The sequence below is a fragment of the Canis aureus genome, chromosome 11 (assembly GCF_053574225.1).
Source record: "Canis aureus isolate CA01 chromosome 11, VMU_Caureus_v.1.0, whole genome shotgun sequence".
Taxonomy (NCBI): domain Eukaryota; kingdom Metazoa; phylum Chordata; class Mammalia; order Carnivora; family Canidae; genus Canis; species Canis aureus.
In genome coordinates this window covers 36141405-36167916 of record NC_135621.1, presented here as the reverse complement: position 1 = coordinate 36167916, position 26512 = coordinate 36141405, and the positions used below count along the sequence as shown (strand labels likewise).

The 26512-nt window shown below is 38.5% G+C and overlaps 1 protein-coding gene across 1 annotated transcript in view; it reads right to left on the bottom strand.

The window, feature by feature from the left end:
• Positions 1 to 26512, bottom strand: part of ALDH1L2 (aldehyde dehydrogenase 1 family member L2) — a 55594-nt gene that overhangs the window by 21245 nt on the left and 7837 nt on the right. Inside the window, exons 2-14 of the mRNA XM_077914790.1 lie at positions 24373 to 24517; positions 21671 to 21905; positions 19186 to 19351; positions 17229 to 17330; positions 16929 to 17018; positions 15798 to 15932; positions 14592 to 14717; positions 13937 to 14028; positions 12031 to 12178; positions 5322 to 5441; positions 4615 to 4742; positions 2563 to 2713; positions 81 to 151 (exon numbers count right to left, since the gene is read on the bottom strand). Coding sequence (XP_077770916.1) covers positions 81 to 151; positions 2563 to 2713; positions 4615 to 4742; positions 5322 to 5441; positions 12031 to 12178; positions 13937 to 14028; positions 14592 to 14717; positions 15798 to 15932; positions 16929 to 17018; positions 17229 to 17330; positions 19186 to 19351; positions 21671 to 21905; positions 24373 to 24517 — 1709 coding nt within the window. The remainder of the gene's footprint in view (positions 1 to 80; positions 152 to 2562; positions 2714 to 4614; positions 4743 to 5321; positions 5442 to 12030; positions 12179 to 13936; positions 14029 to 14591; positions 14718 to 15797; positions 15933 to 16928; positions 17019 to 17228; positions 17331 to 19185; positions 19352 to 21670; positions 21906 to 24372; positions 24518 to 26512) is intronic.

Here is a 26512-nt window from a genome sequence, read left to right as displayed (position 1 = left end):
GGGGTAGAAAGACAACATCCTTAGTTGTCCCCAAACAACACAACTCACACAAGTCACCCAAGGTGCTCTCCTTGTCTTACCCAAGTGGCTCCTTCTTGGTGAAGGTCAGATTGCGATTTGGACGGGCTTGGTTGATTGGAATGGTAGAGCCCTAAAAAGTAAAAAAGGTTGATACTTAATTTACTAATTTAAATGAATAAATCTAATCTCAAGGAATCTATTTTCTGTCTGCCTCTCTTAATTTTTCTTAACTGGTATGAAAAGTCAGTGTTCAATTTATAAGAAAAAAGGAATTGTTATCTCTTTATGGAGAGAGTAAGACACAGAAGAATAATATGTCTGTCTATCTATGAGTGTATCTTTATATACTAAACACAGCAACTTAAAAAATATATATTTTATTTATTTATTTGAGAGAGAGCACGAGTGGGAGGGGAGGGGCACAGGGAGAGGGAGAGGCAGACTCCCCACTAAGTAGGGAGCCTGTGGCAGGACTTGAACCCAGGACCTTGAGATCATGACCTGAGCCAAAGGCAAATGCCCCATTAACTGAGCCACCCAGGTGCCCCCATATACTAAACATAACTGCAATTTAGTTACCTCCATTCCTAATTTCTTGGCATGGCAGAGAATATTAATTGCCTGCCCACTTCCCATTCTTCCCTCTGCTCTTAGTAACAAAAACCCTATCATAGTGACAGCCATGTACCCAGATAAAATTCTGTTTTCCAGTTTCCAGAGCAGATAGGGATGGTCAATGGAAGACGTAAACACAAGGCGTTAATAGGGTAGTGCTCTCTGCAGGAGGATGACTCAGCTCTGACACATGCTCTTTTACCATAAACCCCCATGGTCTCTTCAGCCTTCTTCCTGCTCAGAACGTCCCTGAAATGGCTAATAACTGCAGTGGTTATCATGAGGCCATGACACAGCCTCAAGGGCAGAGATCACACGGTACTAAGGATGGCCTGGTAGAGAGGGAGGAGAACTGCATGTCATATACTAGCCCTGACTACTTGCCTTCGTGCTTCTTGAAAATGAGGTAAAACAAAGTTCCTACTTGAATTTCTGTTACATGCAACCAAACTTAATCCCAACTAATTCACAATAGTAGTCTTTAATTGAAGTTATTCATTTGTTTCCCCACATACAAAAGTATTGCTGTTACTAATTACAAGTGTCTGTCTCTTACCTGAAATCCTTGGGGCCAAGTGTGTTTTAGGATTCAGAATTATTTAGACTATAGAAACATAATGTAACACATATACCTTATATTATCTATGACCCCAGTAGGGTCTGGAGCAGTTCCTCATAATCAAAGACATGATTATGGGAATATTTATTTAATGAAACATATGAATATTCCCTCTAAGTGATATAAATACAAACTATAAGTAGGCTCATAGTAGTTCAGGCCAGTTTTTGGCAATAAATAAGTTTGAACCACCCAAACCAATTAATTTTAAGGTTTTGGAGCTCTTTAGATCTCATAATTGAAGATAAAGGATGGACCTGAACCACCATTACTAAATACTTACATCTTTATGACTTTGTGACTGAATAATAATGAAGCTTATATTGATGTGCAAGCCCTCATCTGTTGCAGACTTGTTGCCAAGCCTCACTCCATAACTTGCAGGGTTTGTATTATTGTAACCATGTTACAGAAGAGAAAAGTAAGGCTTAGAGACATAAAATAACTTTAACATTAGCTGGTAACTGACAAAGCTAACACTTGAACCCAGGTCTGACTATATCAATAGTGGTGACAGTAACTCGCTCAAATAAAATATTGTTTCCCAGTCTTCTTAGCAGACAGAGAAGGCCAATGGGAGATATAAGTACAAGGGAGGGTGGGGTTGATGTTTAAAGCCCTTTTGTCTTTCTCTCCCTTCCCCACTTCCTCCTTCCTGCTGTTGGGAGCATGGCTGTGATGGCTGGTATCACAGTGATTATCATGAGTCTATGAGCCGCATGCATGCTTGTCTTTATTATAAGCCTTACCTTTACCTCTTGCATATACCCAATGTGGAGGTCAAGTGTAATTGCCACTTACCACCATCACACTTGTGCTATTTACTTTCTTATAGAAAAAGAGAAATGAAATATTTATTGTATCTGTGTCTTAGAAAAGTTATTTTTCTTATACCCAGCCTACTTAGATCATGTATGTTAGCTGTCTGGTGTCTGCAGGCATTTGAGTTTTCAATCTCTTCATGATACTCTATATGTCCAGAAGATGATTAGATGCCTTTAGAGATATTATAGTAAAATATAAAAAATATCATTAGACTTCAGAAAATCTTGAGTTCAAATCCTAGGCTCTATAGTTTACTTACTAACGATGTGACCATTTACAAGTCATTCACTGTCCTCCAGAGTCTGTTTCCTTACGTGCAATAAGGGACAACAGCTATCTATCTACCATGGATGATTGTTAGAAAGATGAGATAAGAAAACCTAATAGATAACTCTAAAACAGTGCCTTTCCGAACTACTAAATGTCCGGCCCTTTTCCTTCTGGGATGATCTCCACGGAGACAAATAACATTTGTACCTTACCTGAATTTTGTCACACCAGCCAGCAAAATATCTGAATGTTTGCACAGACATTCCGATGTGAGTCTTCAGAGCCAGGGTATAGACAGCGCCTGAATCAAGGGCTTCAATGGTTGCCAGTTCTTCCTGGTTTTCTTCCAGGAGGTCTGCAAGTCTGTACGATCAGTGAAAGGAATTCATTCAGCAAATATTGATTGAGCTCCTATTATGTATAAGGCACCATCCTAAGGCCTGAGAGAATTCAGAGGTGAACACACATGGATGAGGTCTCTCCCCTCATAAAGAATGTGGTCCAGCAGGGAAGATGTTAAATCATTTCACAAATAATTTGTTCCAAGAATTACAAAAAGAAGTGTGGGTAGCCTGTACCATTTGCCTCATAAATATATCAGAAGTAGAAGAGTGATTGAGCCACAGTAATCTAGGGGATTGGGGCACCTAGGTGGCTCAGTGGTTGAGTGTCTGTCTTTGGCTCAGGGTGTGACCCTGGGGTCCTGAGATTGAGTCCTGCATCGGGCTCCCTGCATGGAGCCTGCTTCTCCCTCTGCCTGTGTCTCTGCTTCTCTCTGTGTCTCTCATGAACAAATAAATAAAATCTAAACAAACAAACAAACTGAGGGGATCAATGACAGAAAACAGTAGCAATGTGGCCAATTTATGAATATACAGGGAGATGTTACAGAGTGCAATCCATGAGAATCCAGAATATGAGGATTTCTGGTTGGTACAGAAATGTTTCCAGCACTAACTGAAGAGGACAAGATAGAAAAACATGGGGTGAATTACAGATATCACAATGAATTTCTGTTAGGTGTCTAGATTCTGTGGCAAAATGAGTTGAGGATGGTCTAATGGCTCTGAAATAGTCAAAATTCATCTTTTGTGTTCCCCTCAACCATTGGTTTTCTTTCCATCCTTTAGTGGTTCTGTGAGTAAGTTCCAATCTAAAATTGGGCTCAAAATCCCTCTTCCTCAATGTTTCTTCCAGATCCTGCTCTAAGCGATATTTTGGCCAGGCCAGCGTTTGGCTCTGGGAAAGCAGAAAAGTGAATTTATGATTGAATTTAATTAGTCTCGGCATATGCAGTTACTGATTTATAATACTCTTTCCAGGCCTTACTATTTTTCTTCCTCACTCTGACTCCCTACAAGTCAAGTAGATTTAAAATTTGTCTTTTAAAAAAAATGTTTTAAAGTTAAATTCAATTAGCCAAGATATAGTACATCATTAGTTTCAGATGTAGTTTTCAATAATTCATCAGTTGCCCATCCATCACATGCCCTCCTTAATTCCCGTCAGCCAGTAATCCTGTCCCTCTACCCCCCTTCTCTCCAGCAACCCTTAGTTTGTTTCCCAGAGTTAAGAGTCTCTCCTGGTTTGTCTCCCTCTCTGACTTTTTTCCCCATTCAGTTTTCCCTCCTTCCCTTATGGTTCTCTGTGCTATTTCTTATGATAATTGTCTTTCTTCGGTTGACTTTGTCTTTGAAAACAACAAAGAATATTCCCCATTTGCTGTTGTAAATCCATCCTCCACACTGCTCTATGACCTGGGAGGATGACCTTTATAGGCCAGATCACCTGGCTCTCCTGCTCTGTCACTGGGCTTGACTAATGAGAGAGAAAGTGATTGGGGATTCCATTCTCCAGCATCTTCACAGATGGGCTGTGATTCAGCAGCTGCTGCGTCCCTTCACCAAAAACCCTGGAGTGAGGTCTTCTACGGCTACAGATCTTGTCAGATTCCAGTAGTCTCTTCCTCTGTCCCAGACCTTGGAGTAGTAACAGTTTCCTCCTGCTGCTGCCCCTAACTAGGTACCTCATTATCCCTCATCCTTGCCCACGTCTTTGTAAATGGTTCTTAATTGAACTTTTTTTCCTGCTGTTACAAAGAATATTACAAAAATCAAGAACTCATATATATGGAACTTTATATGATGTTAATAACAGAAGACATATAATAGGTGGATACTAGAATATTTTTGGGAAATGTTTAAAATCTTGGCAATGTTAGCCAACATCCCAAGGTAGTAGTTCTGTGTTTTTAAAAACCACACCTGTACATCAATCTTCCTCTTTCTCTTGCATTCATTCTTCCCCATTCACCTTTTTCAAAGGCATCTTTTGCTGCTGCTACTGCTTTATCAACATCCACCAAAGAAGCATAGGATACTTTGCATATTGTCTGTTTCAAGAGAAGAAAAAATAGGGTATGAGTTGTTTAAATAGAGATATACAAATATGCCTCTTGAAATTAATATTATATTAATAGGAAAAATAGAGTATTACTTATAAAACCCAACGAATTTATGATGGAAAATCAATACATTCAGTGATATAGCAAAAAAATTTTAACATGGAAATCATTAGACTGAAAGTTTGGACTTCTCATGTCATACTACGTTTAGGAAGAATATATCTATCTCTTCTAGCACCTTACAGAAGCTGAATTTCTTGCCATGAGATTGCAAACTCTAAAAATTATTTTCTGCATATAGTTTTATTGGAGATATGCCTCTGATATGTATAGGTATAGTTATACATCTAAATTCATCATAAATATTCACTCAATAAAATAATTTATTACAGTTAGCAGCCAGTACTAGAATTGAATAGTTGGAAGAAATACATGGAGTGCATTTATAATAAGTGCTCAGAGGCAAAGTGATAGAATAAAGTAACTTATTAAGACTGTCGGTTTTACAACTGTATAAATTAAAAATTCATGACCAGTGGTCACTGTGCACACTAAGTAATTACTCACAGATCCATCTGTTGGGTTGATAGTATCATAGGTCTTTCCATCATTAGCATCTGTGAACTGTCCATTTATGAAACATTGATATGGCATTTTCACGGTCATTTCATTGACCTCCTTTGAAACCTAAAATAGAGAATTATATTAACAGATTCGGTGGATTTCTCTGCTTACCCATTTGATAACAATTAGCAATAAAGAGGTTGACAGGAGAAGTTATGTCGATAGGATTCTAGTTACTAGTCTCTGGAAGATATAAACTTACGTAAGATTTGGGCCTCATGATGCTCAGATTGGCCACTGAGCCAGGAGGCCAGCATCTCTGATAACCAAAGTACTCTAAGGCTGGGCCTTATCAATACTTCAGATTTTCTACAGAAATAAAAGAGAACTCAAAAGACCTCCAGATAATGGAAATGGCACCATCTAGTGGCAATATCTATGGAGCACAGCCATTGCATTCATTTGAAACCTTGAAATTGCCTTTGTGGATTAGGTTGCCTTTTACACTGGTGCCATTTTAAGTTTTCCTTCCTTAAGTTCCTCCTCATTTTCACTTTCTCTTTCTCTTTCAAATGTGTTGCCTAAATTGTATTCTTTACTGTTACCTAGTGAGTGAATTTAGATTAGTCCATTAACTACTATGAACTTCAGTTTTTTCAACAATAAAAAGTGGAGGGGTGCCTGGTTGGCTCAGTAGGTTAAGCGACTGACTCTTGTTTTCAGCTCAGGTCATGATATGAGGGTTGTAGGATCAGGCCCAGTTGGGCACCCTGCTCAACAGGGTATCTGCTTGAGACTCTCTCCATCTCCCTCTACCCCTTCCTCCATCTGCTTTCTCTCTCAAATAAATAAAGTCTTAAAAAAATAATAAAAAGAGAATAATGTTACCTGCCTCATACAGTTATTACATGGAATAACTGAGAAAACATATTGAAAAAGCATTATTAGAATAAAATTTCATATCAATGCAAGATATACAGAGTCAATGTAATGATTTAAAAATAATTTCATATAGAGAAATTGATCATGTTTTAAAAAGGAATAGAAAAATATCAAGAGGTCATCCTACAGATAAGAGAAGTCTTATCCTACAGATAAGAAATGTTTCTATGAAATATTTCCATTCTGGGACACCTGGGTGGCTCAGTGGTTGAGTGTCTGCCTTTGGCTCAGGGCATGATCCCAGGGTCCTAGGTTCGAGTCCTCCGTTGGGCTCCCTGCAGGGAGCTTGCTTCTCCCTCTGCCTGTGTCTCTGCCTCTCTGTGTGTCTCTTATGAATAAACAAATAAAATCATTAAAAAAGAAATATTTCCATTCTATTTATGTAGGACTTAATGAAGGAATCTCATCTGACTTGACGTGTCTAGTCCCCGTAAACTCATCATTCTGAAAATGTGCTAAGTGTCTTCCATGTACCATCTAATTTGATTCTTCCAACCATCCTATGAGGTATATATCATTATTGTCTCATTTAACATATGAGGAAGCCACTGAGGGGGGCACTTGACGGGATGAGCACTGGGTGTTATTCTGTATGTTGGTAAATTGAACACCAATAAAAAATAAATTTATTTAAAAAAAAATGAGGAAGCCAAGGCTTAGAGAAGTTAAGTAACTTGCCATAGGTTGCATGGCTGGTAAGTAATGCTATGTGGGTTCAACTTTAGGTGGGTCTGACACCCAAATTCATGTTCTTAACCAGATGATGCTAAACTGCTTCCCAAATTTACCTAAATTTTATTAAAAACAAATGGATGAGAAGCATTTCTGGCATAATAGACCAGACACCACTAAAAATCCACTCCTTCATAAAAGCCACAAGAATGTTAGAAAATATCGTCAAAAATCATTCTTCTCAGGACTCTGGAGAATAACCAAAAGCTTGAGAATCCATTTATTCAAGAAAAATTCAAGAAAAACAGTGGAATCTCTGTAAGAACAGTGAGTTCTGTGGTATATTAATTGTCCTACTCTTTCCTATCTGTCTCTTAACAGTGCAGCAGTAACTTGAAAACCAACATCCTTACAACCAGCAGTCTATTAGCCACCAACGGGGCGCACATGGCTCCCCAGAAGCTCCCTAGAGGCCTTATCTCCACAGAGTTCCCCGATGCTAAGCTCTATACTCTGTGTCTTTCTTTACTTAACCTAACTCAGAGCTTGCTCTGCACAAACTACCTGAGTCCTTCAGTAGACTCTGAGAGACTTATCAGTACAAGAAATTTAAGGAAATCTATGTCTGATCATCAGCTGATGACCAAACCAAGTAGAGACTTCAGTGGTGGCAAACAACAAAGAATACAGGCCTTACAGGATTAGCCCAAGAAACTCACTAAAGAGAGAAAAACCAACAACAACCAGCAACAACAATAATCCCCGTGAAGGGAGAGGTCTTATTCCCAGAGTTGCCACATTATGAAACAGATGGTTTTCAACAAAAGATTGCAAGATACATGAAGAAACACGAAAGAATAGAGTGGCCAATATATAGGACAAAAAAAAAAAAGGGTCAATAGAAACCATCCTGGAAAAGACTTAGCACTGGATTTATTAGAAAAATATTTAAATAATTGCTTTTGTAAATATGTCCCAATAACTAAAAGAAATGATGTCTAAAATATTAAAGGAACATAAGAGAACAATGTCTCACCAAATAGAGAATATCAATAAAGAGATAAGAATTATAAGAAAAGAACCAAAGAGAAATTCTGGAGCTGAATAGTGCAATAAGTGAAACTTCACAAATTCACCATAGGGGCTCAATAGTAGATTCAAGCAAACAGAATAGAGAACTAGCAAACTAGACAATAGGTCAATAGATATTATCCAGTCTGAAAACAGGAAGGAAAAAAGGAGAGAAGAGGAAAGCAGCAGGAAGAATATTTGAAGAAATAGTAAATAAAAATGTCCCAAATTTGATGAAGAACATTAAACCATACAACCAAGAAGCTCAACAAACTCTAGGTAGGATAAAAGAGATCCATTCTAGAAGCATCATAATAAAATGGTCAAAAGCCAAAGATAATGAGGGAATCTTGAAAGGGACAGGAGAGAAGCAACCCATCACAGAAAATGGATCCTCAATAAAATTAACAGATGACTGATGCTTAGAAACCATGGAGGCCAGAAGTCAATAGATTGACACATTAAAAGTGCTGAAAGAAAAAGACTGTGGGGATGCTTGGGTGGTTCAGTGGTTGAGCATCTGCCTTCAGCTCAGGGTATGATCCCACGGTCCTGGGATCGAGTCCCACATCAGGCTCCCTGCATGGAGCCTGCTTCTCCCTCTGCCTATGTCTCTGCCTGCCTCTCTCTCTGTGTCTCTCATGAATAAATAAATAATAAAATCTTTAAAAAAAGAGAGAGAGAAAAAGACTGTGAGCCAAAAATTCCATATACAGCAAAAGCACTCTCCAAAAACAAAGGAGAAATTCAGTCATTCCCAAATGAACAAAGACTGAGAGAATTCCTTGCTAGCACACTGCCCTTCAAAAAGTACTAAAAGGTGTCCTTCAGGTTGAAACAAAAGGACTCTAGACAGAACGTGAATCTACAGGAATAAAGCACACTGATAAAAGTAAATACAGAAGTCAGTATACATGTATATTTGTTTTTAACTCTTCTCATGATTTAAAAGACAACTGCATGAAACAATAATTGTAAAACTATGTTGGTGGGCTTACAATGTATAAAGATGTAATTTATATGACAACAATATCACAAATGAGGGGATAGGGAGCAGAACTAAATTACTGCAAAGTTTTTCTACACTATTGTTATTAGGTTGACATGAATCTGAACTGAACTGGAGTGTTCAAACAAAAGTGTTCATTGTAATCCTCAAGGCAACCACAAAGCAACTAACTAAAAATATATAGTGAAAGAAATAATAAGGGATCAAAATGGTATACTAGACTATATTTAATACAAACAAAATGCAGTAAAGGAAAAATAGAGGAGCAAAAAAGGTCAAGAGAAGACATATACAGGCATACCTCAGAGACATTGCAGGCTCAGTTCCAGACTACCTCAATAAAGAGAATATCACAATAAAGCAAGCCAAATGAACTTATTGGTTTCCAGTGCATATAAAAGCCATGTTTACACTATACTATTTTATACACTAGTTTATTAAGTATGCAATATCATTATGTCTAAAAAATCAATGTATATATTGTAATTAATAATACTTTATCAACTATACTTCAATTAAAAAATAAATACTTGATTATAAAAAAATGGTAACCATCATCTGAGCTTTGAGTGGGTTATAATCACTGATCACAGATTAACACTGATCACAGACTATAGCAAATATAATAGCAATGAAAAAGTTTGAAATATTGTGGGAATTACCAAAACGTGATATAGAGACATGATATGAGCAAATGCTGTTGGAAAGATGGTGCCAATTGACTTACCCAACACAAGATTGCCACAAACTTTAATTTGTGAAAAATGCACTATATATGAAGCACAGTAAAGCAAAAAGCAATAAAGCAAGGTATGCCTGTAAGAGCACAGTGAGAAAGAATAGATAAATTAAACTGAATCAAATAATAAACTTTTATGCATCAAAGGACACTGTCAAAGAAGTGAAAATAAAGCCCACAGAATGGGAGAAAATGTATACAAATCATGTATCTGATTAAGGTCTAGTATCCGAAGTACACAAAAGCCCCTTACAGCTCAACATCAAAAAGACATATATTCCAATTAAAAAACAAGCAAAGGATTTGGATGGACATTTTCCCAAAAAAGATATACAAATGGCCAATAAGCACATGAAAAGATGCTCATTGTTAGTCACCAGGGAAATGTAAATCAAAGCCACAGTGAGATACCATTTCACACCTCTAGCTAAAAAAAAGGCAAGACAGGGACACCTGGGTGGTTTGGTGGTTGAGCATCTGCCTTTGGTTCAGGGTGTGTCCCTGGGGTCCTGGGATCAAGTCCCACATTGGGCTCCCCGCAGGGAGCCTGCTTCTCCCTCCGCCTGTGTCTCTCTCACTGTGTTTCTCATGAATAAGTAAATAAAATCTTTTAAAAAGAATAAAATAGGCAAGACAGACAACAGCAAATGTTGGTGAGGACATGGAGAAATTAGAATCTTTCTACACTGCTAGTAGGATTGCAAAATGGCATAACCACTTTGGCAAACAGATTAGCAGTTCCTCAAACAGTTAAACAGAGTTACTATATGACTTCATCAATTGCCTTTCTAGATATCTATCCCAGAGAACTGAAAACACGTGTTCACACAAAAGCTGACACACGAATTTTCATAGCACCATTATTTAGAATAGCCAAAGAGTGAAAACAACCCAAGTGTCCATTCACTGAGGAACGAATAAACAAAATGTGGTATATCCATAGCACGGAATAGTATCTGGCCAGAAAAAGAGTAAAGAGCTGAACACACATTACAGCATGGATGAGCCTTGACCACATGGTGCTCAGTGAAAGAAGCCAAATGCAAAAGGCCACAAATGGTGTAATTCCATGTATATGAAATATCTATATAAATAACAAAAAATGATATAATTATTATACCAATAGACAAATCTGCGGAGACAAAAAGGAGATTAGTGGTTTCTGGGGGCCAGAAGTAGGGGGGAAGAGAGCAGAGCATTACTGTTAGTAGATACAGGGTTCCTTTTTGGGTGATAAAAATGTTCCATAATCAGCAGTGATGGTTGCACAACTCTGTAAATATACTTAAAACCACTGGCCTGGGACACCTGGATGGCTCAGTCAGTTAAGTGTCTGCCTTTGGCTCAGGCCATGATCCTGGGGTCCTTGGATCAAGCCCCATGTCAGGCTCCCTGCTCTACAGGGAGTCTGCTTCTCCCTCTGCCTCTGCCTCTGCTCATATTTCCCCCACCCACTCTCTCTCTCTCAAATAAATAAACAAATCTTAAAAATAAAAGAAGTTTCTAAAACAAATAAAAAAAAATAAAACCACTGAACTATACATTTTACAAGAGTGAATTTTGGGGTGCCTGGGTGGCTCAGTTGGTTAAGCACCTATTTTTGATTTCAGCTCAGGTCGTGATCTTAGGGTCCTGGGATTGAGCCTCATGTCAGGCTTTGTACTCACAAGGAGTCTGCTTGGGATTCTCTCTCTCCCTCTGCTCCTGCCCTTCCCCTGCTCACTGTCTCTCTTTTTTTTTTTTCTCTCTCTCTCTCTCTCTCTAATATATAATAAGTAAACATTTTTAAAAATAAAGCAAAAGAGTGAATTTTATGGTGTATCTTAATGAAACAGCTTTTTCAAGAAGGCCATAAATAATGAAAGTAAATAAAGGGGAAAGGAGAAAAAATAAGTGTAAATATCAGAGACGGAGACAGACATGAAAGACTCCTAACTCTGGGAAATGAACTAGGGGTGGTGGAAGGGAAGGTGGGCGGAGGGTGGGGGTGACTGGGTGGCGGGCACTGAGGTGGGCACTTGATGGGATGAGCACTGGGTGTTATCTGTATGTTGACAAATTGAAAACCAATAAAAATAAATTTATTTAAAAAAATTAAAAAAAAATAAAACAGAATGCAGCTAGTTGAAAAAAAAAGAAATAGCTTTTTCAAAAAGGCCATAAAAAATGGACAGAAGGCACAGCATTCCCTTATAGCTTATATGTGTAGTGCCTATCATGCAGCATCCTCACTGTTGTGTCAACATGATGTAGATTTCAGGCAGCGTGGAGAAGCTTACATAATCCACCACTGGTTCCACTTCTTGATCTTCTCCTCTCAATTTCCTCACGACTTTTTGGATGAAGTCTTCGAACTTGGTGGCCATATAGACATCTTCGTTCTGCAGCTGAAGCCCACCACACCTCTGTCTGATCTCCTCAACCAGCCTGGACGGAAGCAGCAGCTCACCATTACTTACACTTTTAAAAGGATTTAGGGGAACCATATTAACACATTTTCCACATTGTTTGTAGATAAGACATGCTACAAACCCATTTGTACAGAGCCTCAGAGATCTTCCATGATAATAACTGAAGAAATTGGTAAGACCAGGAGAACAAAATAAAAAAGCTGTCCTGAAGGACAGTGGATATTCTCTTGTTTTTAACTTTGTATATAGCTAGAAAGAAAAGAAACCAAGGCAAAAAAAAAATTTTTTTTTACCTACTTGTAAGCAAGATAATAGGGGGCACATAAAATTAGTTCCTTTCCTTTCAAAGGTACTACAAGAACAATAAATAAAGGAAAGTCCCTAACTGTAAAGAGTATGAAACAAAAGTCATATTGTATAATATTGTCTCTGGATCATGTATAAGAATGAAACAAACATGTTGTTTGCATTACATGGTTAGTGTCACTACAAAGTAGAATCATGTTAGGTTAAGATAACTTCTGAAGTCTCTACTGATCCTTTGATTTTTTGCTGTTAATTTTACAAATTATAGCTGTTATTTGCCATTGCTTGAATATCACCAGAGTGCTAGCTGCAGGACAGAAATATCACCACAGTTGTTTGGTCATTTCTTCTCCAAAAGAGATGAGGTGCTTTGGCAGTTCCAGGTAACAGCATCAGGTGATTATAGTGATTCAGATACTCAAACAGAAAATGGGCAATTCTAGCAGGAGCGTCTTGCTAGTAAAAAAAGTAATAGCATAGTACTGAAATCTTTAATTGAGTAAATTAGAAGTTTCTGGGAAATCACAGATCATAGCTAAGAAATTTGTTATTTGAGGAACCAAAACTCTTGACTTGATGATGCTATTTGCTCTGGAGATGATTGTTTGGATTTAGTGGAATAAAAGCTCCATGAATTAAAGAACTTTGTCCTGTTCATGACTGTATTCCCAGAGTTCAAAGTGTTCCTGATATGTAGTGCGTATATAGTGAGTACTCAATAAATGTTGTGGAATAAATGAGTGATAAGAAAATAAACAGAATGATCATAAAGAACACTCACTTTTTTGACATGAGGAGCAGCATTCTTTAACTTATTTAATTAGTGAATGGTCATAGTGTAGCCAGCCCTCAAAGCAAAATATCTCTGCAAGACTCTCTGGTATTAGGATCCTCACAGACTTTTTTTTTTTTTTTTTTTTGCCATAAAAGAGGGCCTCTAGGACTCTAGCTCTTTCAACTTGCCATAAACCTTTATAGAGAAATTCTGACTATAGGGCAATGATTCTTCCTCTTGCAAGTATACTAATAATCCTTATTCTAGCTATATTTTACTGGGCAATTTTGAGGGATAGGAAAAAAAAGATATTGGGGTAAATGTAATCAATGCCAAGTATGCTTCTGAATCAGACTATGTAGGTAATTCCTGATTAACATTCTCATCCAGAGCTTCACCATTCCAAAATTAGCTAAGAAATGTAAGGGCAAATTTTTAAAAGAAACAAACAATTAGAAGCATCAGTTTTCTAGGTTTAAAGGGCATATGAAAACTACTCCTGGCTAGCAACAAAGAGAAAGGAACAAATATACGTGTTTGACATGGAAACAATTCAAAAAAAGATGAAGAAAAGAGTAGAGTGGGTATGGTAAAATGATAACATCCAGAACAAAGGATTGGATTTGATTTTCAAGGTCAAAGTCAAAAAAATCTCTAGTGGAGGGGCATGAGTCAATAGGGTAATCGTTTTACCTGACAACATCCATTGAGCTCGCTCCAGATTTAAAGAAGTCTGTTGAGTCTTCAATAACAGGGACATTGCTTAAAATTCCAGCCCAGATGACCTATATAGCAAGGGTAATTTTTATGAAGGATGTGCCATGAACAACACAATGGTAGAGACTGGCCAGCTCCTCACCAAACCTACTATTTTTTCATCTTGGATATGTGGCTTGACTACATTTTTCAGCATCTCTTCAAGTCAGATGCAGCCATATGACTGACTTCTAGCCAATGAATAGGAGCAGAAGTGAAATTGACTCCTAGTCTTGACCCATGCAAAACCTCCTTCACACAATTCTCTGTACTCTTTAGCCCTTGGCTGTCTGGAATGTAGATGACCCCTAGGGTGACCTTGAAGATAGCAGAACTTGGGGCCCCAAATGACAGCACCCCTAATCCTTACATTCCAGCTTCTCCCCTCACCCCCATGCTGACCTAGAGCTGCCTTGAATAATTTTGTGAGAAATAAATTTGCATATGCATTTTGGAGTTGATTTCATATGGCAGCTAACACAAAAAAGAGGAGAGAAAGTACTTCCTCCCTACTCTGAAGACTGATGGTGCCATGACCAAAATGCTTCAGTTTTCTAAGGTAAGAGTAACATTAAGGACATCACATGTTCACCTTGATGGTCCCTGCCACCTTGACCTCTTCGGCTGTAAGTTCTACCACTGATGTCTCACCGGCTGAAAAGTACTGAGAAGCAGGAATCATTCTTCCATCTTCAAACTGCAGATTTCTCACCATCAGCTATAAAATAGTGACAAAAAGAGCAGAGGAATTGAAGATTCAGACAATGCAAGAGTAAGATGGTGGGAGATGGAGTGTCATATATGAATACAAAGATCAGCTTGTTTGGCAAATAGAAAAATATGAACTAAAAACCCTTACCATTATGTGTCAAAGATCTGAACTGGTATTTTACTAATGGCAGCAGAAAGGAGAAAGTTAAGTCTAGGGCTAGATACGTCTCAAAATTGAAAACAAGCTCTAGAAAAAATTGACATTTGGGTGTAACATCTTTAGACTAAAACCTACTATAACTCCTCTTCCTCCACCCACTACTACAACTATCACTTCCCCTCCTCCCTCATGGCCATCATCTGAACACTTACTCCGCAGCAAGCACAGTGCTAAGTATGTATGTGTGTATCATTTAGTCTCATGAATCCTGATGGAAGCAGGTCCCATTATCATCCTCATCTTACTGATAAGGAAATGGAGCTCAATGAGGTTAAGTAATTTGTCCAACACCACATAGCTAGTAAGTTACAGAGCTAAGGTCATAACCCAGAACTAGCTGGACCCAGAAGCCTACAATTTAATAACTGACCGCCCCCCCCTCCCGCCCCCTGCAAGCTACCAGAGTACACCTTTAGGCTGCAAATTCCCCTTTGCTATCTTCAAAGAGTCCACTAAAGGGCAAGAGCCCATGCTCTTGAGCACAGGGCAGTGTGAGTGGGTACCTGCATGGGAGGCAAAGGCAAGGAGCATCTGAAGAAGGCCACATCCACAGTATTTATCTTCCCAGACTCCAGCAGTGGGAAGGCAGGCAGATGAGACTACTCTGTGTTTCACAGATGGGGAAATGAAGATCCCAAGGGGAGAAGCATCCTCCCAAGACCAGCAAGTAACAGAGGAGGGGTTCACATTCTGTTTCCTGACTATATCCCAAGCACTTTCTACTGTACCACAAAGCACACTGTGCAGGTCCTTGAGGCCTCCCATATCCCACTGTATAGCCGATTACCTTGTGAAAGATATTCCCTTAGCAGCTTGGGTTATAGAAGGAAACCAAAAACATTATAGGTGACCATATTGAACACTCACTGCTTTTCCATCATTACCAAAAAGAACAAGTCCATTTTTGGTAACAAGACCAGGCTTCTTGGCACCTTTAATTTCTAGTGGTTCTCCAGGAGGCACAGAGCTTTTCAGTAATGATGAGCCATAGAACGTGACCATCTAAGAAAAAGAGCAAACCCAGGCCATGTAAGGAGGGAGTCATACCTACAAACAGGGTGTGGGCAAGCAGCACTCCCTGAAAACAAGCTCAAGTTGAATGATGATTTATGATAAAATTGAAATAGCCCAATGTGGGAGACAGTAGTAATCATCTGTAGAAATGACACAAAACGAGTGATAATCTATGAATGGATGACTGAAGAGATTCGAGAGTGCCTCACATCCAGAAGACGTTTATCATTTATTGACATTGATACAAAGATGAATGAGACAAAAAGTTCTCGCAGACATCACAGCCTGAAGCTAGGGGTTTTGAAGGGGAGTAGAGGTGATGATGGGGAGTCATTGAGGGCAGATGTGGGGAGCAATCAGACCATTATAGGCCAGTGTGATTACTGATGGGAAACACAGGGTGTTTTGTGGGTGAGTTCATGGAAACAGGACTGAATTCAGACTGTAACCAAGAGAATGTGATGCTAGATGATGTGTTAATATAATTCTATGACTATTAGCTATTAATTATTGAGCACTCTAAGAGTTATTATTGAATACTTATGCCAGAGACTAAGTACTTAAATGAATTAACATGTGTTAACTCACTTAATTTTCACAATGACCTATAACCAATAAAAGAGGCACTAGATACACCTGGATGGCTCAGTGGTTGAGTGTCTGCCTTTGGCTCAAGGCATTATCCTGGGGTTCTGGGATCGAGTCCCACATCGGGCTCCCTGCATGGAACCTGCTTCTCCCTCTGCCTGTGTCTCTGCCTCTCTCTGTGTGTCTCTCATGAATAAATAAATAAATAATTTTTTTAAAAAAAGAGCTACTATTATTAGTCCCATTTACAATAAGGAAACCAAAACACCCAATGGGTAAGTAACCGGACAGAGGTTACCAAGCAAAAGTGGATTTATGTGTAATACCTCTTACAAAGGTCTCTCTCTCTCTCTCTTTCACACACACACACACACACAATTGGTTCCTAGAACATACCTGTCCGTTTATCTCTGTCCAAGCTCCAGGAACTTTATCATGACCTCGGATCCAGTTATGTAAAACTTCGGCAGACTGATCCCAAGAAATCTAGGGAAGTACAAAGCACAGGCTGAAACTCCTAATGCTATGAGTATCAAAAGTAATCAATTCTCTCCATCAGTGATGGAAGTAGGATTGGTGCAGAATAGAACAGGATGGTTAGAGATCTACCTTTTGGCCAGGAAATGGTACACTGGGAACTACTTAAAAGTAAAGGGCCAAGAACATTGAGGTGTGTTATTGAGTTCATATAAATACCTCAGCATTTTCCTTTTTCTGGATACCTTCATACGTTGCCCCTTCTTCTGGCTGGGGAATACGAGGAGCTTTTCCATCGGCTATGAGTTGGACAGCTTCCACCTAAAGTCGAAAACATGATCTGTGTTACAGCCCAATGGTCAGTAACGGCACCGTTGGTTTAACTGAAGTTCGTGCTAAACAGAATTACTATATATAAATCTGTCCAGGGGCGCCTGACTGGCTCAGGTGGAAGAGCATGTGACTCTTGATCTCAGGGTCATGAGTTTGAACCCCACATTGGATGTAGAGTTACTTAAATAAATAAAACTTTAATCAATCAATCTGTCCAGAGAGTCAGACTGTGACAATAACTACCATTTCTTCAGTTACATCTATGTCCCAGGCAATGTGGTAGCTACTTTATGTAAAATATCCTTGCAGACATCATACCAGTCCTGCCAGGTAGATATTATTATCTCAGTTTTATGGACAAGGAAACTGATTCTTAGAAAAGTGAAGCACCTAGTCCAAGATCACAGAGATAGCTAGTGGGTGTCAGTAGTAAGATCTGCATCCAAGTCTACCTACTGCCAATATCGAGCTAGTACTCTTAAGAATGACTCCCTTGTTAAAACAAATTTCAACCTCCCCTTCGTGATCTAGTGGGAATTTTAATAATAGAATTGTAAGATGGGCTCTCGTGAGTGATTTCTGCTCATCATGATGATTCTAGAAAGTGATGCATTATTCTATTTAAGAACTTCAACTTACTTTCTAGTTGAGGATACCTGGAATTACACACCAGTTAAAATCCACACATGAGTTTAATTGCCTTTGAGATGTGTTGTGAATTGTCTTCTGTGCCAGACTCATGTTTGCCTTAAGTTGAGAGCCTCTCTCCTTCACAGGGAGGCCTATGTGAACTTGGGTTTTCAGATCTCTCGGCACACATGGCTGCTGACCAGCCTCCCCAAGAGCATGTGGAGGGCTACCCAAGAACAGGGCCAGTTCATAGCTCATTCATTTATCCACTTCTGGCTATGATATCATCAGGTACATGATCTGGGCTTGAGCAAATGCCGCTGAACACACATAATACTATTTTGATTGTAATGATCATTTTTGAGCACCTACTGTGTGCCGAGTGTTTTACACAAATGCTACTTAATTTCTCAGGAGCTCTTATAAATCTGGTAATATATACATTTTACAGATAAGAAAACCAAGGCTAAAGAGGCTAAGTGACTTGCCTATTATCATTGAACAGATACGTGGTAGAATGAGAACTTTGATCTTTCTAACACCAAAGCTCTACTCTGGTAATCATTAAATGATACAAAGCTCTGCACTCCTCCCTCCAAAATCAATGGTTGCTGCTTTATACCATCTTAGTATCCATCTCTGTGTGGCTATTTCTACCTTATCCAATTCAGAAAATATTGAAAGATAGATTTCAATGTTGACATTGAAATCTATCTTTCAACATTTTACAGGCTAATATATTTTTACTCTGTGGTGTACATGCTTTGGACTTTTTACGCAGAGCACATCTGAATAACAAATAAATAAAGCAATGCCAAATTTCATCCTGTTACATAGACTGATTTCAAATACTTTTGACAGAAGTCCAACTTCCATAGCAAAATTTCTTAAGATTCTGTACACTTCCTTACAATTAGTCATTACAAACAGGATTGACGATTCAGGTATTTGGCAAAATAAATGAAGATGTTTCATTGCTACCTCATCCATCTGATCACTGTTCTCAGAAGAACAAGCTTCAGAGACTAAGACATTTTAACGTTCGGACCTCCACCCTAAATATACTATCCTACTGGCAAATATAAAGTCTAATTTTGTTTTCAGCTTTATACTTTTTGTAAAGATTAATATGGGGAAATTCTCAATAAGAGAAAAACATTTCTAAAATGTTAAAGCTTTACTAAATTCCCCTTGATGGTGTAAATATACTAACCATGGCCTTGATTCCTTCAGGAAAAAGAAACCGATTATAAAGTGCATCCACTGTATCATTGGGTTCAACGTCACATGACCTCTGAAGAAGGATGGGTCCAGTGTCTAAACCATCATCAGCCCAGAAAACAGACAACCCAGCTTTCTTGTCTCCCATAATTAGAGTCCTGTGAAAAGAAAAGCCTCAACTTAAAATGTTGGTTTAATGTATCACAAAGTGACGAATTATTGGTATTAAAGTGCAAGGTAGTGGTGGGGTGCCTGGGTGGCTCAGTCAGTTAAGCGGCTGACTCTTGATTTCGGCTCAGGTTGTGATCTCAGTCATGAGATTGAGCCCCATGTTGGGCTCACTGAGCATGGAGCCTGCTTGAGATTCTCCCTCGTTCTATCCCTCTGCTCTTCCTCCAGCCCCCTGGCTCATGTCTGCTCTCTCTCTCTCTCTCTTAAGAAATAAATAAAGTACAAGGTAGTTACAATGGGAGGTAGACAGTGACAGAACTACTGTGAGAAATTAATAGTACAGCCAGGAGATGTCAGCATTCATAAAAAGCACTGGTACCACTATTTTATACATTCCCTTATCTATTGACTTTCGTGTTAATGATGACTTCTGATGATGACTTCTACTCTACTCAAAAGGGCACAAGAATCTGTCATTACCTCCACTCCTTAACTGCCAGTTTTCGGCTTTCTACTGTGGCATTCAGCAATTTTGCCCACTAGGGTCCAATTCCCACCTTGTACTTGACCCTGTACTAGGCAGGATAAGATAATGGAAGATAAAACAGGGAATACTCAGTAGAGGAGAACTTATTAGTTTTCTTAACTGTTTATTTAGGTTATGTAATTTGGGTATAAGTCAGAGCTAGAATTGGCTCTAGATTGTCTAGGTAAACTATAGTAAGAGGTGGTTAATTAATTCAACTCTTTGTATTTTATGCTCTTTATAAAGCTTTGCCTAAGAGTGCCTGCATGAGCATCCAACTCTTGGTTTTGGCTCTGGTGATGATCTCAGGGTTGTGAGATAGAGCCCCGGGTAGGGCTCAGTACTCAGCCGGGAGTCTGCTTGAGATCTAGGATCCACTCCTTTCTCTCTCCCTCCCTTTCCCTCCCCTTCTGCCCCATCCCACCCCTACCCTCATGGGTATGCACACACATGCATTCTCTCACTCTCTCACTTTCTCTCAAACAAACAAACAAACAAACAAAAAAATAAAATACTGGGGGGAAAAAGCTTAGCCTAAGAGAAAATACTGGCCCATAAGAGCTTATAATATAAACAATAAACTGAATATGTGGATAAATACATATAAAAGATATGAGAGGATAGGCTAATATCAAAAGAATATGAAGTAACATATCATCCATGTTCATGACTTAAATAATTTTTAAACCTTGGAGCTACTAATCAAGCAAGACCTAAGTCAGTAATAAATCAATCACTCTTTTCAGAAATATTGAGGAATTAATTGGCATTATGCTATCAAAAGGCTTGAAAACATTCATATACTTTGATCCAATGATTCTACATGTGGAAACAATGTGAAATGAGAAAAAAATACAAGTTTAAGTGCAAAGATAACCACACAGTACCATTTATAAGAGCAAAAAGAAATTGATTCATGCCAAATACAATGAAATGTCATTTATCACATTTAAACTAAGTGTAGTTTCCTGCCTATTTAATAACTTGACATTGAGAGATATCAGGGAGATGTACAGGGAAAGGAGAGAATGTGGAAAAGTGTACCTATGATATTTAGTACCTGTGGTATACCTACAGCAATAAAAATGTTAGACCATAGTCCCTTCTCTCAAGAAGCTTAAAGCTGGATAGAAGAAGACAGAACAAAGAAGAAAATTTCAGGTAATTCAGCATTTCTTGAAATGTACTTGAGATGCTCTATACAAAAAATTTCTATGGTCAAATAAGTTTGGGAACATTGTGTACTCAGATTCCCTCTTGGAAGTTTTTTTTTTTAATTTTTTAAATTTATTTATGATAGTCACAGAGAGAGAGAGAGAGAGAGAGGCAGAGACATAGGCAGAGGGAGAAACAGGCTCCATGCTCCGGGAGCCTGATGTGGGATTTGATCCTGGGTCTCCAGGACCGTGCCCTGGGCCAAAGGCAGGCGCTAAACCGCTGCGCCACTCAGGGATCCCCCCTCTTGGAAGTTTTGATGCTCTCACTAAAGTACATTTAAAGGGTTCTCAGAAGTCCTGTGATCAAGAAATCTAGCATGAACCAAATTTCTCTGACTATAAAACCTTTGTTTGCTCAATTACTTAGATGTATCCAGTGGAGCCAGGACTCATTGAAAACACTGTCTAGCCTATGCAGAACTGCTAAGTCTTAGGGGAGTTCATGCAAGAGTAGCAATCAATCAGGCTCAAGCATACCTATTTTCTTGATCCCCTAGATAAAAGAACAGATTACAGGCAATGGAAATAGGCCCATCATTTCTGTAATTAAAAAAAATTCCTACCAGTTGATAGCAGAGGCTCCTCTGTGCCGGGGGAGGATGGAAGGGTGATATATGATGGAACCGTGCTTTGGGCTGTCAATTACATCCATAGGGATAAACTGTGTGCAGAAAGGAAGCACGTTTAGCTCAGCACCCACAGATTTGTAGGCCTCCGCCACCTCCTTTATGGTCTTGCCCTTGACTCTCCATCTGGGGAACTTGAACACAGGTGTCCCATCTTTCTCTGCAGCTAGAGCTGAGCATGAAAAAGAAAGTTATTTTCATTAGAAAAAATCTGGCCATAAGTTTATATGACTATGAATTCACACATTAGAGTTTTACAGCTTCATGACATATTTACAAATAAAACATGGTGAAGAACAATTTTGATTATGACGAGAATTTGACCTGTTACAATTTTATCACAATTCATCCATTTTCCTAATGTGATTTTTATCTGTATATTTGAAGCATAATATATTTAAGCTCAAAAGTTTGTGGCTAGATAACATTTTAAAATTTTAACAGAAACTTTTTCTTTTATAGATAAAAATTTATACTTTTATTATTGATATAGCTATTTATTTGTTTTTTAGATTTGGAGCCAAGTGCTGGTACATGACCACTCAGATTAGACATAGCTTCTGGCACAGGTGGAAAACCACGAGTCCCTTCCCATGTCTATTTCCTGAAGGGAAGTCTCTTTTAACATAAGGCAAACTGTAGATTGGAACACATTCTCCCCACCAACCAGGTAGATCTCGAAAGATAAAGAGAGAAAGTTTTTGAGCTGAGCTTGGCTTATCTAATACCTTCTCCCAAATTCACCAATCAGATAAGTCAGTGGGAGAGAGAAGCCAAGAATGGGGAATATATGCTTCTCATGAGGGTTTTGCCATACTGGAGAAGATCCAAGATTCCTTCCCTTGGAAAATGTCCCTTCTCCAAGGAATGGCTCCATCTACCTCTGTGTAGAAAAGGAATGGTCCTCCCAAGTGCAGACAGCAGTAGCTCATTTTTTGTTCCATAATAAGATATCACTTTGACTAACTACATATCTTGTATATATTAAGTATATACATTTATTTTCTACCAACAACACAAAGTAGGCAATTTTAGGCAATCTTTAAAAGCTTTAAGTGAGGCTTTTTATCTGTATTTTTGAGCTCCCTTTCCTTTCTGTCCCACTGGATCATCAAACTTCATTGACTTTGGATGTGATGATGCCTCAACCAGAAAGCCTAAATTCCAAATCCTAAGTGAGTATTAAAGGAATCTGGCCATCAAACCGATGCCTTGATCAATTTGCTTGGAAGAATGGGAGAGACCAGTAAAATAATGTTCACAGAATGTGAACGTTCATAAAATGTTCAAAAAACTGTAAACAACTCATTTTCAGATGACAGGAAAATGAGTAAATGGTGGTAAAAAAAAGTGAAATTGGGAGAAAATTGTGCAGGATTAGACTAGGAAAGAAAAAATGGGATGAGAAATCTAGAAGTCTTGATTTTAAAAATCTACGCCACTGAGAGAAGCATGCAGCATCTAGGTGTCTTCCTTCATATTGATTTGTGGCTGCCCCAGGGCTATTTTCAGCTGCCCTAGTTGACTATTCTGACAATAAGATAGTTAGCCACTGTTTTTTGACCCCTTTCCATGAATTAGGCACAGAGCTGAGCACATTATATACATTATTTCATTTAATCCTTGTAAGATGGGTACTGTTGAACTAAGCTTAGTGAGTTTTAGTAACTTGCCCATCATCAGGCAGCAAGTGGCAGAATCAGAATTAATTCCATGACTTCAAAACATATACTGTTAACAGGTTGAAATGGTGTTGGTCCACTTATATGTGAATTTTTCCTGATAAATATAGTACTATAAATGTATTTTCCCTTCCTTATGACTTTTTAAAATAACATTTTCTTTTCTCTAACTTAATTATAAGAATATAGTGTAAATACATATACACAATATGCAGTAATAAACTGCTTATGTTATCAGTACCATCAGTTACTGAAGTTACTTACATATCAGTAAGACTTCCTTCTGTCAACAGTAGCTATTAGTAGTTAAGTTTTTGGGGAGTCAAAAGTTATACATGGATTTTTGACTGTGTAGGGGGTCTGTACTTCTAACTCCTGTTTTGTTCAAGGCCAGCTGTGTAGCTTGCAAATCAGAATCCCATTGCCGGTTTGCTTTGAGGATGGCTATCCTCTTTACCTTACCTTAACAGCCAAACAGCCACAGCCATAATTTGTTCTGACATAAATGCATTCTTTATGACTCCACATCAATTTCTGTTATTGGATGTGACCCTCCCTTCTAGATGTTCCATAACACCTTTGGAAAGTCACAAGCATAGTTCAGAAAAAACATATGCCTGAAAATTCTTCTGATGGATCAATCTAGTAATTACCTTGGAGGTAAGTGGAGAAACTCTTAATATACTAGGGGCCTGCACGTTTGTCTTGGGGCCCATGAAGAAAGGAGAATTTTTGATTCTATATCTATCGTGCAAATAGACTTAGCTTGAGAAGGCTTTCAATAGGTAGAGTGAAAACTGCAGGACCAGAGGGGAGGCCGGTAGTCTGGGTCTTTGGGGCCTGTGGCAAATAAATTAGAAGTGTAGAAATGCTAATGAGGGATAAGGGGTCTGAGCTGGGGCCTCTGCCAGCTGGGTCAGTGCAGTACTCAATTCTGTAGTTCCAAGATACACTCACCCAGCGGGTCGGCTTTTCCATCCTTGTCTGGAACCGTGAACACACCCACAACTCGGTGGCCCTCTTTGCAGAGGTGACTGTAGACTTCCTGGCCAAAGAGGCTCTGACCAATAAGTGCCAACTTCAGCTTGTTTTTGAAATAAGCCTGTGAAACAGTTCAACGATGACAGATGTTGGCATGGATTGCAAATATATGGATGATAAATGCTTTTTTTTTCAATCATGAGACAACTTGAGGACAACAAAATCTCAGAGAGCTACAAAATAAACTTTTTATTGACATACACTGGATCCAGGCTACCTTATACACAGGCAGTAATGAAAATAATTTCACACTGAAGAATTCAGTTTTCCCCTTTGCTCTAATTCCCCTGATTAGTATCATAATCACTGGGATTGCATATATTTTATAAGCTATTCCAACTACTTGGTGAAATGAAGCCCGATGTTAACAAGTAGGTAAGTGTAAGTTTCACGGCTAAAAGGAGTTTAACTCTGAACAAGATCCACTTCAACATGATGATGCTTTTATGGCCCTGCAATATAGAGAAAAAAGCTGGACTCATCTCTTAACTTCCAAAAGAGGCCAAGAGCTAACATGTGGTATATAACACAGAGGTCACAAGCTCAGATAGTGCTAAACTATCTGAGATTAACATCTAGTCCCACTCCTGTTTAGTCGTGTGGCCTTAAGCAAATGACTAACTTCTGTTGCCTTTTTTCTCCCCCTCATCTGTAAAATGGGAACAGTAACATCAACGTCACACAATTTTTATTGAAGTAGAGGACTTAATAGGCAATAATCTTAGTGCAGTGTCTGACACAAAGTATTGTTTAAAGAAAAGCTTCAGTAATGTCTGAAAGGTTTTGCTATATCCCAGACACAGTTCTGTGTTTCTTCATATAGTTCAGAATTCCAAAATCCTTGGTAAGTGGCCCAAATTCATTTGGCCTCAAAACCAGGATTGCTCTAATGGACTGTTCTTTATAGTCCTTATAGGTTTCTTGTAAGTTTGTGCAAATTCATTGGCTTCAAACTTGACCCGGACTGATGTACTGCTGTTTATAGTCTTTACTTATAGTATTTTTAAGGACTATATGAATATTTATATATTTTGTTACAGAAAAATCAGTGTATTTGGTTACAGGCCCTGCTGTGAATTGTGTGTATTGTACTATCTATGTACTATGCTAATCTTTCTAAAATGTGGATAATTCTGAACCCCAAAACATATTTTGTCCTATAGATTTTAGACAAAGAATTAAGGCCTAAGGCCTGCACATCATTTCATTTCAATTAATTTAATCACTGCAAGTATCATGTTTTGTTATCTCCCATTATACACTATTTTATGAATGAAGAAACCAAGGCTTAGAAATGTCAACTATATCTCCAAGGTCATACTGGCATAAAGGAGGAGAGGTGGGATTTGAATCTAGGTCTGTCTGGCTCTAAAGCAAACAAATGTACTTAAGAATAAAATAATCAAAATGAGTTACCACCACCGCCCTTCTTTTTTTTTTCCTTTTAGAAGATGAATACTGATGTATGAAAGTACATTGATTATCAAGAAATAAGATACTAAATAGCTAAGAGTAGCACTAAGGGGTTGTAGTCTTAACTCTCTTTAAGAAATCATGCCTCCTGTAAATTCTCCCCAAAGGGAACCTTTTCACAAAGATAATGATGATTGTTAAGACCATAATGAAAAGCCACAGGTGGAGCAGGCTAGATGCAGGACTGTGGGCGTAGGGACAGTCACCAGAGGGTCATGCACATTCCTCCCTAGTAGAGCATGGCTCCACAGAATTTGGATTTAGAATTTTTTTTTCCTTCATTCTAAATGGGATTCTTTAGTTTAGTAAGTCATTCTAAATTAGTCAAGCTTCACTGTGAAAATTGGATTATGGGGAAACAATTTCCCCTTATTGACCAGTTTATTAAGAGCATAGACAGCACCCCTTTTCAGGCATGAACTTGAAAGCATATGGGTTCACATGTTCCCTATAGTTGAGCTGATAATTAAACAATTAGGATTTTAGTTTAAAAATTCATTTCCAGGGCCAGCCAAAGTTTCTATCCCAAGAGAGCCTATAGCTTCAACATCTAACAAATATTTTCAAGCAAACAGATTAACTC